At 43.1% G+C, this 14,079-nt stretch overlaps 1 protein-coding gene across 4 annotated transcripts in view; it reads right to left on the minus strand.

Annotated features, from left to right (window-relative positions):
- Positions 1–286: 286 nt before the first annotated feature.
- UBE3A (ubiquitin protein ligase E3A) overlaps positions 287–14,079 on the minus strand; it is a 246,710-nt gene continuing 232,917 nt past the window's right edge. For all 4 annotated transcript variants that reach the window (XM_086934175.1, XM_086934176.1, XM_086934177.1 and 1 more), the window contains 2 exons: positions 11,634–11,777; positions 287–1,606 (listed from right to left, as the gene is read on the minus strand). In XM_086934175.1, the coding sequence (XP_086790301.1) occupies positions 1,486–1,606; positions 11,634–11,777 (265 nt within the window). In that variant the 3' untranslated portion in view covers positions 287–1,485. The remainder of the gene's footprint in view (positions 1,607–11,633; positions 11,778–14,079) is intronic.

The raw sequence follows: 14,079 nt of genomic DNA on the forward strand, positions 1-14,079 counted from the left end.
CTCAAACAAGTTAATCTCCTCAAAAATGTATGTGGCGCACTCATTTAAGAAACAATGACATTTGCTCAAATAAGCTTTTATGCCGATTTCATATAAATCATCTGCATTAATTTTGTCTGCAAAAATAGGCTATAGCAATTGTCAAGGCACAAGCTCAGCAGTGCACATCATCTACCACTAGACTACTAGCAAGAAAACAATCTATCAATTATAATCTTAGGTCAGGTAAAAAAAAAAGCCAATCCTTTAAATTTCTCAACAGATTTAACACACACAGAAGACCAGGAAAAGTAAACAAATTTATTTCTGATATGATCTGTCATTGATGTAAAAATTTTAACCAATGGTATAAATTGTAATGTTGTACATAAAAGTGATCAAAACATTTCCTTTCTAGAAGTATATTGAGAAGTTAGCAATATACAACAAAGAGGCATCAGAAGTAAATTTTGTTTCTGTAATTTTTCAAACTTTTCTACTGTGAGAAGACAACTTCTTTACACCCAGTAGCTATCCCTTTTAATTATGCTGCAACACTGATCATGTGCCTTGATAAAGGAACAGGTCAAAAAAATATGATGACAAAGCATGTAGGGAAGACTTTGGATTGTCTATTTAAAAGGTCAATGCAATGGGCAATTAATATACGTAATTGTAAGTGCACTTCCACATGCTTCTGGTTTAGAATACATCAATAATGTCCTATCTTTCTGGCAACAAACTCTGCTCTATCCTATAGTTGTTTGGCAGAAAATGAACTGTCCCATTAATTTTTTTAAACAATATGTCTAATTTCTACCCTCTCACATACCAAGAAACAGGATGCGCCAATGAAACAATGCATTACCGGACATATGAGGACAACGCATAGAGTATTTCTTTTTTATTAGTTTTGTTGTGCTGTGGCTAAAGTAAACTTCTCAAGGCGACTTTTTGACATTCGATGTTCTCCCTTCCAACTTTATTGAGTTAGGATTTCAAGAGAACTCTGTGAGGGCTAGAACAGCAGTAAATGAATTGTATCACACTGTTTCATGACTTCAAGTTTCATATCAAACTGTTAAAAAAGTACAGTTCCTGATTTGAAAAGATGAGGGGCAAATAAAAATTAGCATATACTTGAATGTTACAACTGATGGCAATGATTTAATTGGGAAAGTACAGTTTTTTGTTTAAATATTCAAAAGGCTCAACTTCAAGCAGTAATAAACACAAGCAAAAGTGATTTAACCCTTAAAATAAATATTCAGGAAAACTTCTCTGTACATACAAGTGAAAGAATACGAAACACTTTCACGCTAAAAGGAACAAAAAAATAAAGAATTTGTTCATATACGCGGCTGAAATCTGCTGTTCCAGCTCAATGTCCCCAGTGAAGAAGGGAGGCACAAACACAGGTGACTACTTGTAGATCACTATCGTATGGCCTTGGTATTTTTGGACAGGGACGTTATGCAGTTGATCCCTTTTGATGTACTTCTTGTTTTATAGCATGCCAAATCCTTTGGCATACGTAATGGCCTTTAATAATCGTTCTTTCAGTTTCTCTTTGCTGGAGTATTCCGGAAGTAAAAGAACATTGAAGCATGTGTGAGAGGTGGGCAACCTATGAGAAACAAATAGAAGCAAATGGAAATTACAAACAATGTGGGCAGCACAAATAATTAAAGTAAAAATGAGACCAATATAGGAATTATAAAAACAACTACGTCATTACTCTACACAATAGTTACAAAGTGTTTACAAAATGTATTTCAATTAACTCTACATACAACATTGTTAAAACTGGGTCATCAGAATCAGTGTGTAAACCAGAAAATATTGTCTGCTCAATGATAACATGTCCAAATACTATGAACGCCATAGAATGATACCTAAATTGATCAAAACAATATTGTTCAGTTTCCTCTAAAAACAACTCGGTGTCGATTTAATTTTTTTATTGTGAAATCCCTGCTACCAAGGAGACGTTCTTGTAGCAAAGAAAAACAGTGGTAAAATATTGACAATCTCAGTAATCTTGCTGTGTAGAAATGCTTTTTCTTTCTCTAGTCTTACTGTTCAAACGTACGCCAGGGAAGTCAAACATGGTCATATTCTGGATAATTTCAGAAAGACGTACGGGTACTGTTACCATGTATAAACAATATTTTCCAATGGGAAGGGCACTCTGGTAGTGACCAACCAGGTGCAGTATGCATTAAAGTAACCAGAAAAGGAGAATTGCCACAATTATGCCCCCCCTCTACCGTAACTACTTGGTGGTAATCAACCTTGCAGGAAAAAATTACTTTTGTGAATTGGCATGCCGTCAGCTTCTTTTTATTATTTTGCCACCATCAGTCAGGAAATAAAAAACAAAAGAACTGTGTTGTTCTTATCTAGGATTGCCACCCTTGCAACTTCCAAGGCTTCGCAGCAGAACTGTTGTCACAAAAAAAGGATGTCGAACCCTCCCCAAACACTAGGTAGAATGCTTTATCATAGGGGCCTGCTCCTTCACCAGCAACTATTGATAGTAGGGAGATCATCTTATTATCAGTGGTTCTGTATGCGTTAGAAAGCGTACAAAGAATAAGATTGTTTTAAATGGGGAATTCTTAATCCCCTTTGTGGCAAGATCAATTTCCTGGGAAAAAAGTTCCTTGGCAGATAGTTATGCAAGAACTAAAACATTAATTCAAAATGGTTGTCAGCACAATACATAGAGCCCTCATTGGGAGCTGAAATAAAAGAGCAAGTTACTTACCGTCGATAACGCCATATCTGGTAGAGACTATCGAGCCGCAGATGCCTTACTTTAGAATTTCCCGAGATGGTAGACTGGACCCAGAAGAATTTCTAGCAGTATCCCTGTACACCAGTAGGTAGTGAAGTTCGGCTCTGTGTTGGCATTTGTACCAGAAATGACGTGCGCAGTACCTATATAGGCGCCACAGCTGAAATCAGTTACATTTGTGACTTTACACGCAAGGAGCAAAGAACCACGGTCAGAACTGACCACTGGTGTGGAAAAGACTAAGGCCCAGAAAAAGTGCCCCTTACACCATAACCAGTTAGCAGAGCAGGGAGGATGGGGTGGGGGGTCGGAGGTCAGTAAAGAATCTGTAGCTAGATAGTCTCTCTACCAGATAAGGTGTTACTGAAGGCTAGACATTGTCCAATCATTTGCAATACAGTTATGGACAATAGCTCAATCCAAACTTCCTCAATTGGGTTCACTTACAGTGGAGAAATATTCCGGAATCAAGCAAAATAAAGTTATCTACAGCATGTCTGAGAAGACTCTAGCACAAAAAGCTGTTCAATGGAATGTTGAAGGTTGACAAAATAGCTGACAACGGAGACACAAACGGGAATACAATGTGTATATATACACCACGGAAGTTAAGTTCTATAATCAGGAAGGAGAAACTCCTCCTTTCCCGGCATCACTGGGCCAGCAAATGTCCCTAAGACCATACAAGAAAGAAATTGGTTGATTCTGATGAGTACATTTATGAGCCACGCAAAAGGGAAATCTACTCTTGATGCTAGCCTGGCCACGCCACATATGGGAAAATATAAAGGAGAAAATTACAGCCACTCCCGCTAAAAGATAGGCACTGAATACAGTTCTGTTCGTACAGTTTAGAAAAAAACTTAAAACCCATCTTTTCCACAGGGTGAGGTGCTACATCACCTGCGGTGGGCTAACTCTGCGTGTGTATTGGAATTTCTATCTTTCAGGGCCAGGATACCCGTGGGGTGATAGAGCGCTTAATAAATATTGGATACATTACATTACATCATGTACATCCAATGGGGGAATCAACGGTGTGTAAAAAACCAAAAGAGAAATTGCTAGATTACGTCAAAGCAAGAGACTAGCTAAATAGAAGGAAGCAAACAGAAGGATGTGAAACAAGCGAGAACACAGCGCCTTATCTAGAGGGAGGACTTACTAACCAGTGAAACCCAAACAAGGCTGCTCGGAGCTCAGGTGGACAGGGAACCAAGATGAAGCACTTGATGCAGATACCCACAATGCTAATCCTGCTGCAGTGCAATTCCAAACTCACATGCTACATTTCCCTGTATACTCAAACAAGCATCTGCTCTTCTTCTAGAACTGCATCACTTAATGTATTTCACAGGTCAATAATTTATATTTCTTTCTTTCTTCCCCTTCATTTAAAGAGTATCTCAATGAAACAGTGTCATTGTTTTTACTAAAGAAGATTAAAGGTGTTTCATTCAGAAGAACGTGCTGGTTCATAGTTTCTTAGAAATGAACTGACGGGCCCTCATCTCACGAGATTTGTCCAAAGGTTCTACTCGTGTTGCAATGCCAGCTGTACTCGAAGGGCACAACTAACAGGAGATTATTTTTAATTATAATAATTAGGACTATCCATTATATAGAGATTTATAATTGACCTTTTATGGCTAAACCTATCTATTTGAGAATAAATATTGGAAATGTACATTAAATTCGGTTTTACAGGATGAGTTGAGCCTCCAGTTATTGAATGTTCAGCAGCACAAAGAGAAGTAAATTGGCAGCAGCACTATTTAAAGAATCTCACCCTGAAGATGCTCACACTTGCAATGAAGAGCATTTTCGGAAGAAGCCTATACTGAAATTACTCTAATAACAGGAAACTATATGATACAAGACAGCTGTTTTTCTAACAGAACTGTTTGGGTTGAACTGTACTTCGGATATTGGCAGCACAACAGTGATGTTATTTTTATGAGAATGGACTTCCTGCCAATATTGCACACGGAGATTAGGGAAATATATTATTTAAAAAGTACTTGTCCTGCCGCAATCGCTGCCGGCCGCTTCAGTCCTCCTTTTCTCTCCTGCTCCAGTTGGCCTCTCAGCAGTCCATGGGACACCAGCACAGGCTCCCCACCCAATCCAGACGATGCGCTCATTAGCAGGAGAGCAGCACCAGGATTGGTCTGAGCGGCCTGAATTGCCGCTCAGACAATGCCTGGGAATCTATGCTGTTTCTCCAACCCAGCTGTGTTGCACAGCTGGGTTGGAATAACCTAAGTGTGCATGTCTGTTTGGCCGGCCTAAGACGGCAGGCCAAACCGACAAGCGCACTTTACAGTGCACCTATCATGCTTCCTCCCTGCCCCGGACAAGACTCCTTGGCTCAGCTAGTCAGCGGATTTATTTTTTTATATTGTTTTATCATTTTATTTTTCGCTGAGGTGGGGAGACGGTCCTCTACCACTACCTCTTCCACTACGGAGGAGCCGCCCCTGTTTCTGCAACCAATTTTCAGCTACGTTATTGTTTTGTTCTTGTATCCTTTCCACACCTGTCTGACTACTCAGCCCTGTTCTCACTTGAGCGTGGGACAAGAGGCAACAGATTTGATTTGGCGTGACTTCTGCCACCATTACCTGATGGCGTGTGTGTTCTTCTACAGCTTTCCTATTCACCCCCTACTTAAACGTTGTAAAATTCCAGTGGCTTGCTGCTAGAGAGCCAGTGTCTCTGTGCCCCCTCTAAGCCGTAATCATCTTTCTGCATTTGCACTGCCAGGGGTGAGTGGCTCTTCCCCCATTCTTCACTTAAGGACATTGGCACTAACCCCTAAAAACAATGCAGTGTTCAACGAATCTCTAGAGGTCACCTCACACTGTGGGTATTTCCATCATCTACCCTGAGTACCAATGAGGAGAGCTAGACTGGCCACATTACCAGCCAGTATTAGCATCTTCCAAAGTGGGATTGTACAGGGGTAACACAATTTTGTGTACAAGCATATTTTGTACACTATTGTTGCATCGGTTCAAGGCTCTTTTCACAAGGCTATCTTTCCTGCATTAAAAGCTATTGTAAAGCACTTACAAGTTATTCGCTCCCTCCCGCAAATTACTCCTTCGCAGTAGAATCTGGGTTCAGTGCTGTCTGCGAGTGAAATTGTGAAGGTACTAAGGTCACTATTTGCTCTTGTAAATTTAAACATTCAGTGCACAACAAATCACTTGACAAGCTGTGTGCTTTACTCAACACAGGCTTGAAAGAGCAACACCTAGATAATTTTAGCACGTGGAAGTCACAATTGGCTGGTGATCGAAATTGTCAATGCGATCCTCAGATTGACTATTATTTGGATGAAGGGGAATTTAACTCCCTAAACTCTGACTCTTCGAGATCAGACATCATTTCGATAGTAAATGACCTTTAGAAGTGGAATCAGGTGATGGAGAAGAGCCAAACAGGATTCACATGAAATGCTTTCGTCAAAAGATTTGGATCATCTTAGAAGTGAAGATTGAACCCCTTCCACTAAAGTAACACTGTGCAATTCTGCCTCTGCAAGGTCCTCGACAGGGAAGTTAGAAATAAACTGCAGGTACAGGGAGCGGCAACTTCTGAGGTAGACCTAAAAATATCCACCTTTAATTCTTCTGACATACTAAGCAAGGCATGGAGAGGCTGTCAAAATAAATACTTTGACCTACCAGGCCTCCTTACCTAAATATTAGACTTTGTAATCTCAGAAAAGGATGAGAGTCTTGCAATAATTCCTGAAGGTCTGGAAGTATGAGCGCAGCATGCCATCTGCCTATTTGGTAATGCAAACTTTGCTATTTCTGCGGTTTGGCGCCTTTCTATCCTCATCAGAGTATACAATAAACTGGGTCACTTGGAGTCTTTGGAGGATGGTCCTGTAGAAGGGGGGACTCGATTTTACATGGGTAAAGCGGAACTTATCGGGGTCCCCAGAGATGCACAGGCATCAGGAGAAGGAACTCCTGGGACAAATCAAAAAACAGTCAGATTTCCTCCCATCCTGTGACAGAAACAACAGAGGGTTCTTCTCTAGAGGGTGTTACAGAGGCAACACCACCGAAGACTTCAACCAAGGAAGTTTAGTTGAGAATTCTTCCTCACTTTCATGTTTTTCTGAGGGGGTTTGTGAAAATGTTTTTAAAGAATTGGGTTACGACGGAGGATGCTCGGTCTTGCAGATCGTGCAGGGCTTGCACCTACATGTTTTGGTTCAGTATGGCCACCCAAGACTTATACACTTTTTTTCCTCCGAAAAAGATACCTTGCAACATAATGATCAGATGGTGCTTCTTGACTTAAAGGATGCTTATTTGACCATACCTACTTTCAAGCCACATTGCAGATTCGTACAGTTTCAGAGACAGTATCTAATGTACACATTCACTGCTCTCCCATTCTGCCTGTCTTCCACCACTTGGTGTTTCACCAAGCTCATGCAACCTGTGTCAGAGCTCCTGAGAACCAAGGGATATCAAATAATCTACAACCAACCAACCAATCTTTCCAGACACATCAACTGCCGGTAACGTTCCAGGAGAACCTGGAATTTCTAATCAAAATTCAGAAATCTCAACTTTGTCCATGACAGCCACTGGCATTTTTGGTGTCCCAGGTATTTTGATGAAGGTGACTCTTGAGCTACCCAATTAAAAAATGTATGCAATAAAGAAAGAATTAAGAATGGTAATGATCGGTCGCCTGACTTCGAGGATCGGATATCGCTCTATGCTGATATCTTGTTGTATCTTACCTCTCCTCATAAGTCGTTGGGTGTCCTGTTTGATGTGTTACGCTCCTTTGGGAGGAATTCTGGTCTGGTTATTAACTGGGCCAAGTCCTGTATTTATCCACTCACGGACGATGTGCCTCTTCTTCCGCGCATTTGTCCGATACCGGTTTCTAGAGTTGGCTTTAAATACTTGGGGATCTACATTTCACTGGACCCCAAAGCCCGCTACGAGCGGAATTTGTTGCCTCCGCTCTCCCGGCTTCGGTCGGATGTTGCAGTGTGGTGTGACTTGCCACTTTCCCCTTTGGGAAGGGCGGCCCTGTTTAAAATGATGTCTCTCCCCCGCTTCCTGTAGGCTATTCAAAACACACTTGATTTGGTACCTGCTAGCTATTTTCGAGAGATCGAGGGCTTGCAGAGGAAGTTACTGTGGGGTGGGCGACCGCGTATTGCATTGGCGAAATTGACTTTGCCATGGTATGATGGAGGTATCGCGTTGCCCGACATCAAGCGCCATTACTGGGCCTCCCAGTTGAGTGCTGTGAACCACGCTATGTATGGCCCTGTCCCGAAACCCGCGTTTGAGATGGACAGATGGCAACTGCCCGGGGGGGATTACAATCGAGCGCTTTATTCTAGAGCTGACCGGAAGTATCTCACAGGCCCTACTGCAGTCGCGGTGCGAGTCTGGGGAAGTGCGACCGCCGCCACGGGATGGACAGATAAACTGACGAAATCGACCCCATTGTACGCCGCGGAAGCGCCGGGTGGCCTGTGGACGTCGAAGGGTTTTGACAGATGGGATCTCATCGGTATCAGCAGGGTGGGTGACCTTTGGGCCAAGGGCAAAGTTAAGACCTTTGAGGTACACCAGCGGGAAAATAAACTGAGTGACAGGGAATATTACAGGTACCTTCAAGTCAACCATGCGCTTAATTTGGTTTTCCCAGCTGGTACTACGATCCCGGAGTCCTCTCCTCTTGAGGATAGAGTGCTTGACGATATGTCCCCGACAGCACTATATCTCTTATCTATAAGAAGCTGATCAACGATCGATCGGATCGCCTTCTACAATTGCGGAATGCTTGGACCAGTGACGGGTTAGAACTGGATGATGAAGACTGGCAGGCGGCGATATCTTCCCCCAAGGAGGTCGCGATTCCGGCGCGTCTAAGCTGGTACAACTAAAAATTTTGCATCGGGTATATGTCACGGGCCCACGACTGGTGCATATGGATTTCTCTACAGATGGGTTGTGTAGGCGTGGATGTGGTATGTTGGGTACATTTTTGCATATCCTCTGGGAATGTCCGGAGGTGGCGACGTTTTGGCGCCGTGTGCATGCGGTTATGGGTGAGGTGACGGGTGCTGTGCTATTGCCTGAGGCTAGACGCTGTCTGTTGAATGTTTGGGAACCGAATGACTGTACTGTTGCTCAAACTCAATGAGTCACATTGGGTAATATGGTCGCTAAACGAGACATAGCTCAGTTGTGGGGTTCTCAGAGGCCGCCATCACTCCTAGCGTGGAAAGAACACATGGACTGGTCCATGTTCAGGGAAAAAACTGTATAGGTCTCCCATGGCAGACCTAAGAAATGGGGTAAGATCTGGGGTCAATGGAACGAGTACTGTGGAGAGATTTGCACTCCCCCATTCACCGACATTCCAGATCCGCTTCTTCTCCCTTGACTGTGCGTTCCCACTATTTAGCCTTTGTTGATTATACTGCATTGTTTTGCCCCTGGGTTCCCCCCCTACCCTCCCCAGAATTTTTCTTCTTTTTTACTGCAGCATGTCCTTCGCCCGTCTCCCACTGCCATGAGGGACAGCCAATTTATCATACAATAATGCCTCGATCTTCTTTGTGTTTGGTTTGTTGTTTATTTGTATAAAATATAAAATGCAAAACCTTTCACTAATCCTATTTATACCACATGCTTTTACAAGTAAACGAGATATCGCTGCCGGACCCTCGGGTTGTCGGCTGAAGAGCTGTGTACTTGATGTGGATATTGTTGTATGCGACTGATCAGCCTCCGTGGTTGTAGGTCTGTAATTGTCTCTTTCTTTACATAATAAAGGTTTAAAAAAAAACCAAAAAAAAAAGAATGGTAATGATCAGGGGGTCAACCAATCCTTGATGCAGATTGCATGGATTGTCAGGTTGCTCTTGGCCTAGATTCTAACAATCTCCATTACAGGGCCATTCAACAACTGAAAACCTCGCATATCCTTAAAGGCCTCTCCTGTGGAAACATGACTCATCTGTTAGATGATCTGCCAAACAAGAGATGTGTTGGTAGCTTGCTAATATGGAGGTGGGGAATATTTGATTCTCTCTCAGACTTGGTGATGGGATCGAACACAAGGACAATTGGCTGGGGTGCCAGGTGTGGGAAAAAATCCAGGGGGCGGTTGGGAAATAATCCTCAGAGGACCTGGAAATGTACATAAACAGCTTGGAGTTATTAGTGAGATATTTTGCTGTGAATTCTCCAACAAAAGATCAGTCAAATTGTAGTGTCCTCTGGAAGATGGACAACATTTTGGCAGTGAAGAATATCAACAGATTGAGGTTTACAAGGTCAAAGATTTTAGCTGAGTTAGCAAAAGATTTTAGCTGAGTTAGCAAATGATTTTTGGCATTTCTGCCTTATTTGAAAGATTTAAGTCCCTGCAGAGCACCTGCCGGGCTTCTTTATCATACTGCAGATAGAAAATCCAGATTTGGCTGGAAAGAAGAGACGGGATGTTCAAAGATGTTCAAAGAGAAGTCATCTTACATCTGGGGCCCATGCCAATTGGACCAGTTTGCTTCCCTTCTCAAAAGGCCACTTGCCAGATTTTTCTGTTGGAAGTCAGACCCAGAAGTGAAAGTGACTTAGAACTCATGAAAGGTCCATTTGGCAATCCTCACCCCCCGATTGTAGACGGTCGTCTAGACTGATCACTTGGAGATTTCCTGGAAGGATGACAAAATCTACAGGTATAATCCGTGGTGCTTGGGCAGATACGTCCTCGCAAGTGATTCAACTCTTCCTAGAAAAACTGGTGTCTGGAACAGGACCTCCATTCCATTCAAGAAGATACCGTTTACTTCTTCAATTTTCTTTGCTAAATGGCAGAATCTGGGATTGCCGTAACATCCATAAAAAACTTTTGTTCTGTCATTCCTGCAGTACACTCTCCAGTGTCCAATAATCTTGCCGATCAACAATGCTTGGCTTGTAAGCTTCTCAGAGACATTCGGTTTACAATACACCATCATTCAGGTATAATAGCCTGAGGGCTATCAACATTCTACTATTGTTCTCCCGAATCTGGCTCTATAATGAAAGCTCATCTAGAAAGCATTTGTCAGCTAAGGTTCCAACTCTGCTGTGCTTACTTTTCTACAGAAAGGAAAGTAAAGTTAGGCCCCTACACATCTATGGTGGGATTTTTACTCCTGAATGAGTGACTTTTATCACTGGAAAAAGGACGAAGACATCCTCTAGGCCAATACCCTACTCATGTTTTCCTAAACACAGAAGTGTTTGTGTGGTCAGTTGTCTAAAAGAATATGAGTTGCGCTTAGGTAACGCCAACCAGCTTTTGATATCATTTTTAAAAAAGATTAAACTTTTACCCCCGTGTTTTCATCCACGCTGGACAGGAGGTGTAACATGTATGATCGCAGAAACTGGTCTAGATACATTTCGTTTTTGGGGTGCAATCTATTAGAGGCTTCATGGCTTCAAAATCTATGTTGGCTGGTGTTTGACTGGAAGAAACCATGATACACACAGACTGGTTGTCTGAGTCAGTCTTGAAGTTTGTGGCATTAGGTCCACATAGAGGAGACTGGCAGTGGGGGGTTATAAGTCCAATTGAAAAGTATGTAAAATCGAACTGTAAAACATCAGGAAATTACAATATCAGAAAATGCTATTTTCATGGTTCACCAAGAATTTATAGCAGGCGCCGAGTTTAAACAGTTCATAGGCGATAACAGCATAGCTTGCACATCACACTGGAAAAGATTACAATTAACATACTGGTCTCTGATTCTAATAATTTCTTCAAATTTTGGATTTAAAAGAAAAAATTGTTACAATACCGGTCTGTGTCTGGGCCATTTTTAGCGATAATCATTTTTAATTTTCCTAGTCCTCCCACAGGTGCTCTATCTGTGCCGGTTGTAAACTGCAGGAAAAGCCTTTTTTGCTCATCTGCAAACGAGTGCACTATGTCCCAGAATTCTCTGACAAGAAAAAGAGAAAAAAATAAATTAATACAGCTGATATATAATTTATTGATCTTCACATTTCTTTTCATACATTTATGCAATTAATCTCCAAATACTTGTATGGACCACAGGAACAACTTTGGTCTTTTACATACCTCAGCTTTAAGTAACACTGCAGCAGTTGTGATGTAATAAAATGTTGAGCTGGTAATCTACCACACTCGTTGAAATGCTTTAAATAACAACCAATAGTGCTCCTATCGCCCTATATCACTGTTAGATATTGAAATGAAGGTCATAATCAAAATCTGGCCACCAGACTCTCGACAGGCAGAGTCCCGCTTATACACAGATATAAGTCTGGCTTCATGACCAGTAGGTCCACCAGACTAATCTATGTGGTCTCCACAAGTGGATGTCAAGAGGTGAGCCACAGGGAAGAACCCCATGTCTTCCTAGCGTTGGGTGCTGAAAAGGCGTTCAATGCACTTCATTGGCCCTACCTTCACCAGACTTTGCAGAAGTTCGGTTTTGGCCCCAAATACCGGTGATGGGTTAACTTGCTCTATCAGGTCTCTACTCTGGCGGTGAGGGTAATTTGGGTGCTTTCCTCTACCTTCCCGATCGGGCGGGGTACCCAGCAATGTTGCCTCTTTACCTCATTGCTATTTGCTCTCACTATTGAATCATTGGCCGCCCTGATTTGTTCCGGTCCCGATATTTGAGAATTTTGCATTTCCGATGCAGACAGGGATGAAAAAGTCACATTGTATGCAGACAACATACTGCTTTATGTGACTGAACCGGCAAGCACAATTCCGGCAATCCTACAAGTGTTTGAGTCATATTCTGATTACCATATTAGCTGAAGTAATTTGGTGCTTTGTGGCCCCTTGGGCCCCTGGATCCAGTCACTCTCCCCTGGACACGCCAGGTGGAGACTCATGGGTTTCAATACTTGGGTGCATTTATAACTCCTCATAGTGAGACTTGTCTGTCTGGGGACCTGTACTGTGTGGTGTCCAAATTTCAGGAAGAGGAGGTGAGTTAGCGTATGCTGTCCCTCCTATGATGGGAAGGGCAGCTGTCTTTAAAATGATGAAGCTCCCCAAACTGCTCTACGTCTTACAAAACACATACTACCTGATTCCAGAGGAGATGTTCGCTAAGCTAGAGAGGGACCTGCGGTCTTTGCTTTGGGATGCCGGTCACCCTAGGATAGCGTTCAAGACCCTTCAATGCATCCCATATAATGGTGGAATTGCTCTTCCGGACGTAAGGGCCTATTACTGGGTGTCCGTTATGGTGGCTATCAACGACTGGTCTTTCGCTCCGCAGGACTACTCCACTTACAGAATGGAGCGAGCACAGTTTGCCATCCGGTCCAACTTCTACTACTTATACGGTGGGAAGGGATTTCAGACGCTGCTACCGGCGACACGAGTGGAGATGGAGGCCTGGAGGAATGTCAATAAATGTATAGGTTGGGTAGGTAAGATAAAGCGGGTGACTTCACTCTAGGAGGGGACGTGGATTTGCGAAATGAGGAAACTTAAGGTGTTTTGGTCCTGGGATCTAGTGGGAATCTCCTGGATGGGGAGGGGGGCAGTGGTCTGAAGCCCTTTTCGGCCCTTCATGGGGATACCCACATAAGTCCTAACCAATACTTAAAGTACGCACAATTATGCCAAGTGTGTCAAGCAGAAGGCCTGGGGGAGTTAGATTTGCTCGAGTATGCCCCTCTCGAGGGTAGAGTGCTCTTAGAAGAGTTGAAATCAAATGGTATCTCCCTCTCTTACAAAACAATATGCCAGACACATTGGCTAAGCTGAGAGTTCGATGGGGTGGGGGGGGAGGGGGGGGGGGAGGGGTAGGTGGGGGCTTAGGAGGGGAACTCTAAGACATGGATTGAGAGGCAGCCTTGATGCACCCAAGGGAGGTCACCATAAAGTTCTGGCTTCACTTTATACTACTTAAAATATTGCATTGAGTTTACAATGATAGGGACCGCCTACATCACATGGGAAGGGCGACCTCCCTGGACAGTCCGTTTTGTGGGGTGACACGGGGTACATTTGTCCACACGATCTGGAGCTGCCCAGCCAATCAGGTATATTGGTTACAGGTGGTGGGGGAGCTCAGCAAGGTGTCTGGGCAGAAAACATAACTCTTGAGCCCAAATACGTTCTATTGGGGGTCCCGCCCGGGAGGATGAAGCTCCTCTTTTGCGATTTGTATTAGCCAAGTGTGATATAGCGAGTCACTGGGGCTCCCCTGCGGTGCCGACTTTGGAAGAATGCAAGTCGGGGATGGACTC

This window comes from Lissotriton vulgaris, chromosome 8 (genome assembly GCF_964263255.1).
Source record: "Lissotriton vulgaris chromosome 8, aLisVul1.2, whole genome shotgun sequence".
In the NCBI taxonomy this organism is placed as follows: domain Eukaryota; kingdom Metazoa; phylum Chordata; class Amphibia; order Caudata; family Salamandridae; genus Lissotriton; species Lissotriton vulgaris.